We start from the raw sequence: 16,631 nt of genomic DNA, 5'->3' as shown, positions 1-16,631 counted from the left end.
TCGGTTTTGGGGAGGCGGTCATCATACAGCAGTGGAGTGATCATGGCTTTGTGATAAAAAAAATGTATCTGTGCCCACCCCCTCCCTTTTATCCCCCCCCTCCACCCTCTGTCCATTCCCGAGAGGGTTATCGGAGTTCAGGAAGTCGACACCATGGTAGAGTTTATTGAAACACACGGCAAAGACAGGTTCAAAATATAAAACGTTCGTAATCATTGTACTTGGCATTGTGTCTACTACCGGTGTCAGTGTCCCGTAACATGCCCTCTGTGTGTACCGTAATCGTTTGTTCAATAAAAAATACTTTTGGAGGGAAAAAAAATGCGTGTCTTTTCTCATCCCGCCCCCCCCACCCCCGCGGCAGAAATCGGCACGGAGCGCGCGTCCTTCAAGGACATGTCGTCCTTCCCCGAGACGAAGGCCGAGAAGTACGCCAACCGCAACAAGGGCCGCAAGTTCCTCCAGTACAACCGTCGCCAGCTCAGCCGCGTCTACCCCAAGGGCCAACGCCTCGACTCCTCCAACTACGACCCGCTGCCCCTGTGGGCCTGCGGCAGCCAGCTGGTGGCGCTCAACTTCCAGACGCCCGGTATGCGGGGCGGTGGCGCTGGGATCGAGATGTGATGATGATAGTATCTTAATGATAATAATAACTTCAATTTGTAACATATTCACTCATCTGGAGGAGAAGAAAATGGCAACGACCCTGAGGTGCAAAGAACCACAGGTAAGTGGGAAGGCAACCAGGCGGTGAGCCAGCGCCAACAGTTGCCCAAGATCTGCAGCCCTCTATATATAAATTAGTTTTCTTGGTTCTTTCGGTAAAGTCACGTAGAAGGGAAAACAATAAAATAATAAAAATAAAACAAAATTATCACGACATTTCGATTGCAACACAAGCAATCATCATCAGGTATGAAAACCACAGCAAGAAAATTTTAAATGTTTTTCTTATTATTTTATTGTTTTCCGTGACTTTACCGAAAGAACAAAGAATATGAATCCCTGCAGTCACGAAAGCTTTAAATCGAAAAATAAATTTGTTTGTTATAAACTGAATGTTTATACGTGTGGGAGGAATCCAGAGCACACAGAGAAAGCCCACGTGTGCAAGGGGGCAACGCTGTATCCCATATAGAAAGTACAGATATTAGTCCACACAATGCTGTACCGCCTTCTTCTGGTAAACCAGTTGTATGGCACCCCGACGCCCAAGGGGAGTTTCGCAACATTTGTGCAGTCATCCACCAAACCTCGTCGCCTCCACCGTGCTGGCCTACGGGCCACGTTGCATCGGCACCATCGCTTGACGAGATGAGCGGAGAGGGTGCGGGGGGGCCGTGTGGAGTGCAAGCCAAGTTTTGTGTAGCGCTTGGCCACACCAGCCTCTCGTGTGTGTTGGTGATAACAGTTGCTCGCAAACAGCACGCGCTCGTGTGTTTCTGTGCTTGTGGGGAACGGTGGTGCAGCGGGTCAGCGTGCTGCACTACGAACCCGGCGACCCGAGTTCGATTCCCGCTCACGGCCAACACCGGTGATAATTATCTGAACTGGTCCTGGGCCTCCCCTAGATCGACTCGGCCTCCAATGAGTACCTAGTGTGGTGTGTAAACATCGCCACTGGGGAGACAAAGGTGGCCAGGTGTGGTGCTGGCCACCCACCCCCTCGTGTGCAATTCCGGCCTTCATAGGAGCAACTCGCCAACAGCACTTGCCCCAACAGTCTGTTAAATCTAATACGGGGGGGGGGGGGGGAGATATTTGTCTTTGCCGAGCGCGTGTGCGCATTCACGTGAAGATGACAGTGCGAGAGCGAGTCATCCATCCGATTGGTGCTCGCTAACAGCGCTTGCCTCATAAGTCTGTTAGGGCTTTCCAAGGGGGCAAGGAATGGGGGGGGGGGATGTTTGTCTTCGTAGACGTACGCGTGCATTAACACCTGCGGTGGCCCCACGAACGCAGCAGATTGGCGCAGAGCCGTCCTACGGCCATCTCTGAGGCGGTGCTGCTCACACGCGGTGTCGTCGTGGTTGCAGACAAACCGATGCAGCTGAACCAGGCCCTGTTCCTGCTGGGCGGCCGGAGCGGCTACGTCCTGCAGCCGGAGATCATGCGCGACGACTCCTTCGACCCCTTTGACAAAACGTCGCTCAAGTCCCTCGAGCCAATCAGCATCCAGCTGACGGTGAGGGCGCACGGCGGTTCGCGCGCAAGTCTGGGTTCCCTGGCAGCTCGGGGTCGAAGTGGTAGGGGGGTGGGGGGCGCGGTGACATCATCGCCACCTACCGCCACCACCTCCCCCCCCGATTCTCTAAAAACGTAACACCCAAGTATGTATGTTGAACTTCTATCGCACCGTACGTAGCCAACCGTGCTAATCGGAGGTGCGCACGGTTGGCGATGTACGGAGCGAAGTCTCGCTTGGAGGAGGGGAGGCCTGCATCCAGCAGCGGATAGATCGGGGCTGTTGATGACAATGAAGCGTTGAACTAAATGTCGGGCAGCGGCGGACACACACAGCCTCGGTAGGTAACTACAAGATTAGGGCTGTTTGTTTTGTTCGGGTTGCATCTGTTTATTTGCCGGGCGTGACCCTCATGACTGACCTCCGACGGTCCACTTGGCACAGTGCAAAGGCCGCGTGGGTTTGTACGGCGCCCGTGTGGCGAAATCTCTCTGCTCGGCGCTGTGCTGCTTGGTTTTACTCGCCCGCGTAGAGGGGGGCCAAGGGTGTTTGCTTCGGGTTCATTCTGCAGAGATGCCGCTGCAGGGCACGAAGGAGTTGAGGGAGGGCGAGGCAGAAGGGGGGGTGAAGGAGAGTGGATGCGACTAAAACTAAACTAAAAATAAAATATCACGATGTTTCAATCGCAACAGAAAGCGGTCGTCCTCAGGCGGAAAAAATAATCCAGCAGTGGAACTGCTAAACCAGCGAGAGAGCTTGTGTTGCGACCGAACCGTCGTGATATTTTTATTATTAAAATGTTCTACCTACGTGAATTTGCCGAAAGAACCAAAGAGTATAAAACTAAACTAAACTATTTTTTATTTTACCAGGTAATCAGAAATCACAATATTTATTTATACTGGAGCTATAAAGCTCTTTTTCACAGGTGTCCAGTAGGTAAGGCCCACTGAGCTATTTAGCTCTTTTTTTTTAAGCGACCTTGACCGCAAATGACAGCTCAATGAAGCGGCTTATTGTCACGTGGAGATGTATAGCAGCCAAATAATCTAAACGCACGTTGATTCTAAATGTGGAGGGGGAAAACCGGAGGACCCGTAGAAAAATCCACGTGACCACGGGGAGAGAGACACGCAAACTCCAAATATACAGCAGCAGGCATCAGGGTCAGGATCGAACCCACAACCTCCTGCATACCAGGTGAGGTAGTTAACATCTTGTCACCGTGGGCAGAGGCACAGAATATACGTGACTTGGAGAAACAAATTGGAGCAGCCGACCCCATGTAATAATAACCTCGCTCTATGCCATGCAGATCGGCCATTGCCGAAACGTCGCCTAGTTTCTATTTTTCCTGTTAATGCCATACTCGCAAAGTGTTATTATTGACAAATGTGCCGAGCGCTTTTGTTAATTGTGCTTATTGCACCACTGCCGATGCAGCATCAGCACGTCGCGCATTTTATAATCCGAGACCGTGAAGGTATTTTTTGTCGAAGAATCGGAAATCTTTATCTTTCAGGATCTTTTATTCGTGCTGCAGAAATCCGTTGAGCCTCGTAGAGCTCCATTTCACCGATGCCCAGAAGAATAAGATGAGGGCGGCGAATGTCTTCGTGACCTGCCGCTCTCGTGTTCGTTCGCCCGAGTTCCTTCTCGACCGCACGTCGGTTGCGTCCGTCGATACATCGCTATGCGCCGCCGTCACCACCGCCGCTACCCATGTCCCCCGCCCCCCCCCACCTTGGCCGCACGGCCTCGCAGATCCTGGCGGCTCGGCACCTGCCGAAGAACGGCCGGGGCATCGCGTGTCCGTTCGTCGAGGTGGAGGTGTGCGGAGCCGACTACGACTACAGCAAGTACAAGACGGAGGTCGTGCGTGAGTAGCGCCTTTGCTGCGCAGTCAATTTTATCCAGTTAACCCTTTCACGTGTATACGTCACCGTTTTTTGTTTTCTTTCTTATGATGACGTGCACTTGATGTCATCGGAACGGAGCCAGAAGAAAAACCAAAGTAAAATAACTTTATCGTTCCGAGGCTCCCACAAGGCCATGCGGGAGGGCGTGTGGCACAGTTTGGCATCAGCTATGGTAGATTGCAGCGGTCGTGTCGCTGCGGCTCTCTGCGGTTCTTTGCGGTGAGCACAATGTTTTTTTAAAAACAGCGGGGCTACGCCTCTCTGGATAAAATTAACGCTGAACCGCTCGCGCGCTCTGAGATTCAGCGGTGAACGGGACACCCTCTCCGCAACTTGCATTCGTCTCGGAACGGGAAAGGGTTAAGTCATTGGCGGGTAATTTGGCAACTTTGGATCGTGACGTGGCGCTCTTTGTTTTCGAGTAACGTCACAGGATTTGTTTACGACCAGACAAAGCACATATCATTATGGTTAATGTGCCCGCAGTACCAACCAGGGCGATCGCAAGTGCTGTTAGCAAGCACCTATGAAGGCCGGCCCAGCAGCCTTTTTCTCCCCAGTGGTGATGTTTACACACCTCGCCAAGTCCTCCTTTTTCAGGCTGAGCCGACCTAGGGCGGAGGCCCATTATCAGTTCAGAAAATTGTCACCTGGTGTCGGTAGCCGTGAGCGGTGAGTCGAACTTGGGTCACGCACACGCGCGCACACACGAACATGACTCTCCGTGGAGGGAGACGCAGCAAGATTGACGAGCCGGGTGACCTCTGTGACCTCCCGCAGCGGACAACGGCCTGAACCCCGTGTGGACTCCCAAGGTGGCCCCGACGGTGTTCGACGTCAACAACCCCGAGTTCTCGTTCCTGCGCTTCGTGGTGTACGAGGAGGACATGTTCAGCGATCCCAACTTCCTGGCGCAGGCGACGTTCCCAATCAAGGGGCTCAAGCCGGGTACGTTGGGGGGTGGGGGCGGGGGGTGGGGGACGGGGGGGAAGATTGGGGTGGGGATGGCGCCCAACCGAGTTTGCGCTGCCGCCCACGATGAGGCCGTAGAGAGTGGTCACGCGACTTGAGTGTGGTCATCATAAGCCCCTGTGGCATTTTAAACCTATAAACACAATTTTTTTTCTTTTATTCGACCAGGTAAGGCCCACTGAGCTATGAAGCTCTTTCTTTTTCGGATGCGACCTGGCCACAAAGCATAGCTCAACAAATTGGCTATATCACGTGGAAATTTAAAACGAATGTTGATTATAAACGTGGAGTGAAAAACCAGAGGTGCCGGAGAAAAATGCACACGACCACGGAGGTCGCGTGGACATTCAAACTCCAAATATATAGGCGTCAGGGTCGGGATCGAACCCACGACCTCCTGTATACCAAGTGGGTTAGTTAACATCTCGCCACCGTGGCGCCATTTAAAGGCAGGAGGATGAAAAGGCCCTGAGCCTGAACTGGAAGTGGCAGGCAGTCGACAGCACGGACGGATGTGGGAGTGAAGTTTCAGATGATGGGGGCAGCAGAGGAGAATGAGCGACCTCCCAATGAGCGAAGGTTGACTACTGGGTGCTTGGAGATGAGAGGGGAGAGGTAGGAGAGTGCATGGAGGGGAGTAGAGTGAGATGAGGGGATAGGTAGGTCGTGGGAAGTCCATGTAGGACTTTGGAAAACGGTGAGTGCGATTTTAACATTGATCCGGGATCGTATCAGTAGTCATTTTAATCGATCGGAGTAATGGGATGACGTGTTTGGGGTTTGAAGGGTGAGGGATTGGGGGAGGCCGTGGAGGGGGGAGAGCTGCAGTAGCCGAGGTCGTCGGGATGAGGAGGGGGCCTCGAGCTGGGGGGTGGTAAGCGGGAGATGTGGGAGATGCCGTGGAGTTTCTTGAGAAGCCTCGTCGGCCACGCGCTTCGAGTGATAACGCACCGTGACGTCTCGACCGCGCAAGGCACGACCGCGGCCACGGGCTCGGTCCCTCCCGTCATGCCTTGCGCGTCGCGTGTCGTCACCGGCGCCCCGCGCGTGCGTCCTTGTTTGTGTGCATGCTGCGCACGGCCTTGTTCAGGGCCGGCTCTTAACCGCTCGCTGCGCTCTCGCTGCAGGGTACCGCTCGGTGCCGCTGAAGAACAGCTACAGCGAGGAGCTGGAGCTCGCCTCGCTGCTCATTCACATTGACGTCACCAACGCGAAGGTGACGGCTGGCTCGGCCCCGCCGCCGGCACCGGCGCCGGCACGTCGGGTGGTGGGCGAGCGCGTGGCTCTCGAGCGACGGACAGACGGACGTTCCGCACGTTCCGCCAGAGACCGGCGAATTCCGCTTCTTCTTCGTTCGTACGGCGAGGCGTTGATTTTCGTCCATAATAAAGGGGTTTTCTTGGGTTAGATCGCATCGTTAAACCCGCCAATCACCCGACACAGCCACTTGGTAAGGTTTGTCACGTACACAAAACATGCCAATTAGTTACTACTTCGGTACAATTCGAGTACGTTTCCCTGGCGATTACGACCGGCTTCATCAGAATTTATATTCTCGTGATCCAACCCAAAGCGAAAGCGCGCTAAGCTGATTTTAGCGTTTGTGTGGAGGTCGGTGAGCTAGTGAGTGAGCCAGTGAAAGGCTTCGCGTGCAGCGTCGTGGCGAAATACCCGAAACGCTGCCAGCGAGTGATCGAAGCGGCCAGTGGGGGGTGACCGTAGCGGTCCACGCTTTGTTTGACGGAGACTGCCGTGGAGATTCGTAGGGTTGCGTAGAAACCCACAGACTCGTAGCGACACTCAAAGACTCGCGCGCACATACCTGGCGAATATCTGAAAAACGCTGCCGGCGATTGAACGAAGCGGGTGGTGGCGTTACTAATGCAGACGATACCGTCAGTGAAACATGGCGAGAAGCACCGTCGTCATAACCTTTGCGCTGGAAGAAAAACGAAACGTAGCGAAATTTATTGATTTGACTAATTAATTGAACTTAAATAAAAAAAAAATTTACCAGCTGAGGCCCAACCGAGCTATCCATCTCTTTTTCAGAAGCGACCTGGCCCCAAATGATAGCTTAACGAAGTGGCTTAACATCATGTGGAAATTTATAGCAGCCAAATACCTGGAGAACAATCCACGTGACCACTGGGAGAACACACAAACTCCAAATATACAGGGTCTGGATCAAACCCACGACCTCCTGTATACCAAGCGAGGTAGTTAACGTCTCGCCACCGTGGCACCATTTAAAGGCAGGATGAAGAGACCCCGAGCCTGAACTGGAAGAGAGGCAGGCAGTCGAGAGCACGGACGGCTGGGGGAATGGAGTTTCAGACGACGGGGGCAGCAGAGGAGAATGAGCGACTTCCCGATGTGGAGGGACAAACCGGAGGACCCGGAGATAAATCCACGCAATCAAGGGGAGAGACCGAGAGAGACATGCAAACTCCAAATGAGCAATTGGCAAAGCGTCCTGTAAAGGGCATTGGTAACAGCGGTTAGGAAGAGGTGTGTGGTGTTACACCTCTTCCCGTATAAACGAAGAGCTTAAGGGGGGGCAAGTGGACGTGCTCCCGAACCGCAGCACCGCGTAGACTCTCGCCCCTGCCGCTCCGCCGCGCAGGAGGAGGGCGAGGACGACCTCTACTCGTCCATCCAGCGGCTGCGCGACCGCACCACGGAGCTGCGGGGGCAGCTGGCGGCGCTGGAGGGCGGCAACGGCGGCAACGGCGGCAACGGCGGCAACGGCGGCAACGGCGGCAACGGCGGCAACGGCGGCAACGGTGGCGGCGGCGGTGGGACTAACGGACGAGCGGCGGACTCGTCCTTCGACGCGCGCTATCGGCACTACCAGCAGCAGCTGGACGAGCTGAGGGCCACGCAGGAGCAGCTGGTGCAGCTCACGGAGGAGAGGAACACCAGGTACGACCACGGCTGCGGTTGTTGTTGTCGTTTGCGGCTGTCGACTCAGCCGGCGGTGCTTGAGCCCTGGTTTCCTTGCAGCGGGCCGTGGAATAATATTGGGGGGGGGGGCGGGGGGGGCACGTGATGCCATACGTGTTGCGTTGTGACGTCACGACGCCCCCGTACACGTGACCGCTTCATCTCTACCTCTCGTCTCCAGCTGTCTCGTCACGATTGCTCGTTCACCTTCCTTGCGTCTCACTAATGTAGGATAAAAACGAAAGTAAAAAAAACTACAGTTGGGCATCGGAGTCGCCGAGATGAGATGGAAGGTGTTCCGAGTTTGTAGGGCATATGTATGTAATGATGCATGTTAAACTTCTTTTGCACCGTACGTAACAACCGTGCTAATCGGAGGAGCACCCTGTAAATGCAAATCCTTCCTCCGTTATGCTAAGAATAGGTTTTACCCTTTCTGGCAACACAACAGTTGTGTTAAGCTGTTAAAACGCCAAACAGAAACCTTTTGCAAGGAATCATGTCTGCATTAACCACGTAAACTTGTAGTGAACATGCAAACAAAAATCATGCTCTGACAGTATGTGCATTGTGTTTGAAACTGATTGGTCCACACCAGAGACAACTTTCTTTAGAGCCTCGTCTCAAACCTCTGGTCTAGCTCGTGACGGAACCGACGCACGCCCGCGTGCATGTGACGTTCTTCCCGGGATCTGCCGGAGGTTTTCGCATCTTTGCTTTCCGTTATTATCTACGCAGCCCAACACCATCCCATAGCCAGGCATAAATTAGCACGTTCCTCCCAGCTCTCTCATCTCCCCCCCCCTCCCCGCGGGGAGGAAAACGCTGCCTGGTGCGATTTTTTTTTTCTTTTATAACCACAGGCGACGCGTCGCATCATCACCCCCGCGGCTGTGAGTTAGCTGACGCGGTACGGCCGTCGCTGGTCTCAAACCTCCAGTCTATCAATGTTCGAGACTAGACTCTAAAGAAAGCTATCTCTGGTGTGGACCAATCAGTTTCAAAGACAATGCACATACTATCAGATCATTTTTTTGTTTGCATGTTCACCACAAGTATATGTGGTTAATGCAGACATCAATCCGTGCAAAAGGTTTCAGTTTGGTGTTTTAACATCTTAACACAACTGTTTTATTGCCAGAAAGGGTAAAACCTATTCTTATATTTTGATACTGGCAAGGGGGGAGGTACCATTAGATGTATCTCCATTATTCCTAAATCGGTATCTCGGGCCACTCCGAGCCTTCGTGGGCCAGATGTGGCCCGCCAGCCGCCACCTGCCTTGGTTGTTTGCGATTGTCGTCACCATGACATCACCGGTTCTGCAAATTTTCCGCGCAGGTTGAGAGAGAAGAAGGAAGACCGTCGGAGGCGAGAAATGACCAATCAGGCACGCAGAGGATTCTAAAAAACAAAAAAGGCTGGCACGGACGTTGCTGCCGAACATCCTCCAACCAACCTTCGCGAACGCAACTTGTGAGCGCAAAGAGCTGGTGGTGCGGCCTCTGCGTGCCGGTGCCCGCGAAGAGAATCGGGCAAACGAAAGAAGGAGAGAGGGAGAAACAAAACAACGTGCCGAGCGACGTCGCCGTCACCGTCGCGGCAAGCCAGGAGTTGCACGAACGCGACGAGGACTCGGCATTCGTTTCACCACCGACCGCCTTGACCAAACGCATAGTCATCCCCCCCCTCCCCACGCCTGCGGGGGAGGGGGGGGGTGGTGGGGAGGGAGCCGAACGGGGGGGTCACATCATCATCGGGAGCGTCTTTGCCGCCGATCGGTTGATCGTTGGCCTTCGGTCACCCGGCGCTCCGGCCCGCGGCGGCTGCCGTTCTGGGCGTCCGTGCCTCTTTACTCCTCCGGTGCCTTTCCCTTATAGAATAGAAAAGAAAAATTCACACAAGGGTGCTTTCACGCTCGCCGCAGTTTGCGACGCCGCTCGGGGTTGTGGCGGCGGGCAGCCGAAGAGAACTCGGGACGGAACCGACGCACGCCCGCGTGCATGTGACGTTCTTCCCGGGAGCTGCCGGAGCTTTTCCCATCTTCGCTTTCCGTTATTATGTACGCAGCCCGACACCATCCCGTAGCCAGGCCTAAATTAGCACGTTCTTCCCAGCTCTCCCATCTCCCCCCCCCCCCCCCCATGGGGAGGATAACGCTGCCCGGTGCAATTTTTTTTTACTTCGTGAAACGTTTCAGGCAGGCGACGCGTCGCATCACGGGCATCACCCCCGCTGCTGTGAGTTAGCCGACGCGGTACGGCCGTTGCTGGTCCCACGGTTGGGCGCGCTCGTCCTCGCAACCGCGCGGGAGAAGACGCGCACAGCTGGGCCGGGCGCACGCCTCCTCTGAACGTTCATCGCCCCCCACTGGCCGAGATCGGGCGATGGGCAGCGCTTGGACCGCCCTCCCGCCTGTCTGCGTATCGGCAGCGTAGCAAAGCCGTTGTGTGCCCAACGCGCCTGCGTGCACACATACTGTGAGCCCTGATGCTTCTGTCCCGTTGCGGGGAGGGGGGGGGGAGAGACAGTTTTAGGTTTTCAGTTTTGGTAAAAAGCTGGACTTGTTCAGCTTTTTTTTCTTTCCATTTTCTTACCGTCTTACGAATGTAACGCTGGTAGCTCGGTGGTGGTGCGAGCTCGGTGGTGGTGGTGGCGTTGTGAGGACGAGATCTTTCGGGACCGAAATGCGGGTCTCTTGTTCGAGGAGAAACGGAGAAGGGGGAGCGGAGGAGAGGCTGTGAGTGGATTGGGGGGGGGGGGGGTGGGAGGAAAGGTGGCGTTAAGGACCCCCAGGAAGATGAACCTTGGCGTGACCTAACGTTACCGAACGTATTTATTCGTGCGTTGTGCAAGCGTCTGGTGAACGCTCGGGCTTTGGTTGAGCTGAGGTCGGCTTCAAACCGAGCCCCGGAGAGAAGGAAAGAGAAAATACGGTAATAATTTTAACTTAAATTAACCTTTGCCTGCTTGCCGTGCCCAAACAGCGACGCATTAAAAGGGGGGACGACAGCGCCGTGATTGGGGAGTTTTAAACATCTCTATGTGCGGTGTATTATTCCTATTATCATGATTAGGCTACGGTTATTTATTTATTTTAAATAATCGGACGACTTCAATGCAGACACTAAAACAACGGGGATGAGCTCGCCACCCCTGGTAATTTCATTTTTTATTTATGTTGTTGGCGTCTGAACCGGATCGCGGGCCGTCCGTGTGCCGAGCGCTTGACCTTCGGCGACCGCGGTGCAAACATTCGGTGGTCGGGGGGTGTAGGGGGGGGTGTAGGGGGGGGTGCGGGGGGGGGGGCCATGAATATCTCTCAGCCCAAACCGATCCGGCCCACGCACGAACCTCTTAAGGCACGGAATTGATCATTATAAACACGCGCACAATTATCTCTGACTCCGAGAGTAGAGAGTGATTCGGAGGTGAGGGAAACCACAAACGATGACGGCGGCCAGAACCGCCATCAACGATTGCCTGAGGTCTGCGATTCTATATTGGGATGTTTGGCTGCGGTGGCAAGATGTTTCCTATCTCGCCTGGTATACAGGAGGTCGTGGGTTCGATCCTGACCCTGGCGCCTGCTGCTGTATATTTGGAGTTTGCGTGTCTCTCTCTCCCCGTGGTCACGTGTATCTTTCTCCAGGTCCTCTGGTTTTTCCCACCACATTTAGAATGAACGTGCGTTTAGAGTCTTTGGCTGCTATACATTTCCACGTGAAAAGCCGCTTCATTGGTCTGTCATTTGTGATAGCCAGGTCACTATATATAGCTATATAACTCGGTGGGCCTTACCTGGTAAAATAAAAATAGGCTTTTTAGAAAGTTTTAATAGAGCGCAGACCAGGCATAAATGATGCGTAGCTTGGGCCGCCCGATGGTTGGTGTCTTTGTCGCAATCTGAACGCCACGGTTGAGGAGGCCTCAATGGGGGCCACTACTGATCGCAACACGGGGCCAATGGCACGTCACCGAGCAAACCGCGCGAAGAACGCGATTGAAAATCGAGCGGTGCCCCCGCCTCTTCTGACCTTCCCTCTGCTGTAGCCAGATTGGCATCGGAGGGTCCTGATTTAAGTTGCCACCCAGGGCTGCAAAGAGGTAGCGGGAGAGGGGGGGGGTTAAAAGGGAGCATTTGTCCCAGGCCTCGAGTTTTTGTTGCTAATGAAAAATTGGGGGGGGGGGGGGGGGTGCGCACTTAAGTGGCATCCCCTGTGTAGGTGGGGACTGCACCTCATCCACGTGTGCCCCCCCCCCTCCGCCGGCTGCTCCCAATACTTCACCTGAGCAAGCAACTTTAAAAGGTTTTTAAAATTTCTGTTCCATAAAAAAATGGACTAAGCGGCAAAGAGGAGAACCTTTTTCCATTGCACGAAGGCGTCACAACGGACGCCGGCGCGCGGGCTCGCATCTCTCCTCCTAACCTCAATCTCTCGTCTTTTCTTAACGAAAAACAAACAAAAACATTTCAGAAGCTACGATAAATTGTGCATGTGTTCAACGGAGAATCTTAACGGCACTCTGTACGCATGTGCCGCCGCTGCGCCACAATCACAGACGTGTTTTATACAAACGCGAGCAATTGCTCTCCCGTGTTTTGACGACGACGACGACGAAACGCCGGCGTCGTTTGCGCGCACGTTTTGGTGGTTGCGCTGCGCGGCGCTCCGACGTGTTGGCATTTGCACGAGCTCGCACGCCCGTCGCCCTTTGTGTCGTCGTCGTCGTCAATAGTTCCGTCGTCGCAACCAAAAAGTCGCTCTGCGATTTAACGAACGCCGAGCAGCACTGCCGTGCGCTCGGCGATGTGGAGTATATCGGGGATCAGGAAACTGTCCGCCGCTCGGAGTCGGTTGCAATGTCACGAGTGCGTCTTAAAGCATTACGAGTTTCAGTTTGGCAGGAGAACACTAGGAAGTACACTACAACATTTATGCCGGACGAGTTGTATGTTAAAGATTTCTTGGGAAAGGGGGGGGGGGGCTGGTGGTACAGCTGAGGGGCACGGAGGAGAAGAAACGCCAACTTGGCACTGCTGATGCGACGGTGTTCGGTTTCGGTCCGCGAAACGTTGGACGCACCGTGGGCCTTAAGACGTTGCTTCAATCCCCACTTTTTAGTTTAATCGCCGTGAAACCGACAAAATTGTGTTCTCCTTTCCAGTTCAAGCCAGGGCTGAGCCGTTCGCTTAACCTTTGCTACGTGTGCATCATGAACTGGCACGGTTCGGCTACGTGGACTCATTTGATCGACGCTGCGTGTTTGTGAGTACCGCTTTGTGGGAAGTCGTCGGCGGTTGTATCTACCATTTATACCATTTATGGAGTGCGCGTGAGCCATAAGGTGGAATTTCCCCTGCCTGGCTGCAAACGGAGATGAGCAGTGAATTGCCTCCAAACCCGCGTGAGGAACGGGGAGACGATTTCGCTGCCAACGGCGTCTTGGCAGAAAGGTGGCGGCACGTGGATACCGTTAACCGTCGCCACGAGGGCAAAGCCCCGTGTGATGGAAATGCCCCCCCCCCCCACCTTGCAACACCCCAAGGGTAACGCGCCGCCGACGAGCGTGAGTTTACGTTTCACATTCCACAGCTGTGGTCTTGGGCAAAACAAAAAAGCTAAGCACTTATCTGTTTGTAAAAAGAAAAAAAAATTGTTTCGAAATGTTTGCGCTGGGGCGTAAACACTAAAGCCGCCACGCGTCCTCGTTGGGAAGAGCGCACAGTCCGCCCACAGTCGCGGCTGTGGGTTACCCGGCGGTCACAGAATGGCGACCCGTCTGTGGAGACTCGTGCCCGTCCACGTGCCCGTCCACGTGCGTGCGATCCAATCGGAACGGCCACCGCCTCGTCGGAGACTGATGGCGTTTTAAACCCCCCCCCCACTTCGTGATCCATGGTCACTGGGCGGCTATTCGACGCGTGATGTGCGAGTGTCACCCAAAATTATACGCTCGTGAAAATTGTGGCGTTTTTAAAACAAACTTGGAAGGGGTTCCATAACACCCCTACAACTCGCGTTAAACCAAAAACAAACTTTGGTTTTTTGCTTTTAATAGTTTGTGCGCGAAAGGGTGAAATATCCTTTCTGTCATGTTAGCCTCCGGCGCTATGCAGTTCTAAGATGCAGATCTCTTGCAGGAGGGAGGATGGTGAGCTACTGAGCGGAAAGGTCTGACCTTGCGCGTTGTTTGCCGACGACACGCGATTACAACTACACCCTGCGACTTTACCCCCCTTAAGGAAAAACAATCGCACACCAAGCTGTGTGTGTGTTTTAGCGTGCATGTACGTCATCGGTCTCCTTTCTGATTCCGTTCCGTGTAGGTACACGGTACGTCATCGGAAGAACAATGCCATGCGGGAGGGGGGCGTGTGGGCACAGTTTTGCACCAGCTATCATAGAGTGCGGCGGTCGTGTCGCTACAGTTCTCTGCGGTGAGCACAATGTCTTCAAAAACAGCGGCGCTATGCCGCCTCTAAATAATATTAACACTGAACTGCTTGCGGGTTCCGAGATTCGGTGTTGAATGGGACACCCACCCTGCAACTTGCAGACGTCTCGGAGCGGGAAAGGGTTAAGAGGTCCGTTTGTTTGATTGCAGTGTTCAACGCTGAAACGAACGCTCGGTCCGTGTGGCATGTCGATGCCCCCGGCCCTAAGGAGTTAAGCGTTGGAGCAAGGTTTTCTCCGAAGCGCACACGTGTCAAAAACTTGCTACGTTTAACGACCCGGGTCAAGTAATTTGCTGAAGTGTCCTAAAAACAGAAATGGCTTTAACGTCTCTTAAGAGACGTCACGATGAGTTTCAAGTGAAGAGATGAGAAAAAAAAAAGCCTCGCCCCATTATCTTACAATTGCAGTCGTAAAATTGTCATCGCTTCACGACACACGGGTACAGGTCGGGGTTTGTGTTGCGGCACGGTTAGCGTTACGATCCGGAAGGTGGCCGCCAGCTTTTATTTGCCATCGATTTCAAATGGGGGAAGGTGTTTTAAGTATTTTGCGTGGACCCAGTCTTGGATGCCAGGGAGGCGTCTGTGAACCTATGACAATGTTAATTACTACTTGACGTTTCCTCAACTCAGGGATCGCACTGACGCCGACTGTTGTACCGAGTGTTTGGATGCAAAATGTTTCCGTCTGGGGAACTATTGATAACAACCCCACCTCACCTGCGCATGCCGATAGTTTTAGCTTACCGCCGTCCGGCCTTGCTCGGCGAAGGCTTCCTCGCTTCCGTGTAAGTCACGGGAGTTGTTTGGCCATAGTTCGTGCCGGTTGCTAAAGGGGTGATCCCTTGGACCACTTCGTACATTTACTCGCCCCTGTGATGTTAGCCGTGGCGATGGTTCGAACTCAGGTCGCCAGGTGGATGGCACGCTGCGCTAACCTCTGGGCCGCTTCTCTCACGCCTACATGCCGAGTGTGGGCGGCCCTCGATCGCTTTGTCCACAGTGGTTTGGGAAATGCAACACCGCGGACAAGTTTGTGTTGCACACGGTAGGGCACGACTTTGGTGTGCGTTGAGCGTGAAGTTTTATTTGAGAAACGACATGACCGTGTGGTCCTGCAAGGATCTGCTCGAGTGTGTAGAATATCGAATTCAAAGAGTGAATTCTGCTGGATGGCAAGCGACACTGATGGTCAAACAACTCCACCCTGGAAAGGTACCCGCGGCAGCCATTGTCAATCCACTGCTGGATAAGGGCCTCCTCACACCTCACACTGCATGGGCCGTGATGACGGTTTACCTGACCGCGATTCGCCACGCCGATTGGCGCGGTTTTTCGCGAAGACGGCGGACGTGGTAGCACGGACGTGTGATAGTACAACGATGCCCTCCACTGCCTACGACCTACCGCACTGTGCTCAATACAGGCGGTGTAGGCCACTGTGGGGAGGGGGGGGCTACCTGTGCTAAGGGCCTGGAATTGTACTCGCTAAAAACGATGTAACAGTCCTGCGATGATTACGTCTTGCGTCCTGTTCAGATGGTGTATTTCTATCTTGCACTTTACCTTGTCGATTCTCCTTTGAATGTTTTAGCGACGCGTAGGCAGCATCACTGTGCTGCAGTACAATCCTCGGCGCACGCGGAGAGACCCAGGAGTGCGGTGTCCCCCAAAAAAACCGACGAAACCGAGCGCCGACATTTATATTCACTACCCAGCCTAATCTCTTGCTGTCTTTTTTGTAGCGTTCGCTTACGAAGCTCTACGGCCGCGACTCAGCCGCTCGTAAAACGGAACCGTCGGGTAGGGGACCGTTCACCGCTACTAGGGGTCGTCGAGCAAACGCCTCGCGACCCTGCCAGTAATAATCGCTCGTTTCACCCAGGAAAACCACACGGCAGTCCGGAGCCTCTCTTTCAAAGAGGGTCCTGCCACTGGGATGTTTGTCCGACGCCAGTGACATTGAACGTTTTGAGCTGTGGGAGGAAATCGGAGAACCTGGAGCAAACCCAAGCAGCATGGGGGGGGAGGGGGGAGAATACAAACTCCGCACACAAGGCACCCAAAATCGGGAATATAACCCAGCATCCTTGCTGTGCTGAGGGGCACCCGCACTGTGCTAGCCTGCCAATGACGGCTCAAGTTGGTT

General features: G+C 54.0%; 1 protein-coding gene across 1 annotated transcript in view; it reads left to right on the top strand.

Moving 5' to 3' along the window:
• The window catches only part of LOC144949676 (1-phosphatidylinositol 4,5-bisphosphate phosphodiesterase gamma-1-like), a 66,032-nt gene extending 54,750 nt beyond the window's left edge, over positions 1-11,282 (top strand). Inside the window, exons 27-33 of the mRNA XM_078879680.1 lie at positions 365-589; positions 2,037-2,185; positions 3,950-4,064; positions 4,885-5,052; positions 6,204-6,292; positions 7,703-8,001; positions 9,364-11,282. Coding sequence (XP_078735806.1) covers positions 365-589; positions 2,037-2,185; positions 3,950-4,064; positions 4,885-5,052; positions 6,204-6,292; positions 7,703-8,001; positions 9,364-9,430 — 1,112 coding nt within the window. The 3' untranslated portion in view covers positions 9,431-11,282. The remainder of the gene's footprint in view (positions 1-364; positions 590-2,036; positions 2,186-3,949; positions 4,065-4,884; positions 5,053-6,203; positions 6,293-7,702; positions 8,002-9,363) is intronic.
• Positions 11,283-16,631: the final 5,349 nt, after the last annotated feature.

The sequence above is a fragment of the Lampetra fluviatilis genome, chromosome 54 (genome assembly GCF_964198595.1).
Source record: "Lampetra fluviatilis chromosome 54, kcLamFluv1.1, whole genome shotgun sequence".
Lineage (NCBI taxonomy): Eukaryota > Metazoa > Chordata > Hyperoartia > Petromyzontiformes > Petromyzontidae > Lampetra > Lampetra fluviatilis.
The sequence above is the reverse complement of the archived record's forward strand: the minus strand, read 5'-3'. Positions and strand labels throughout refer to the sequence as shown.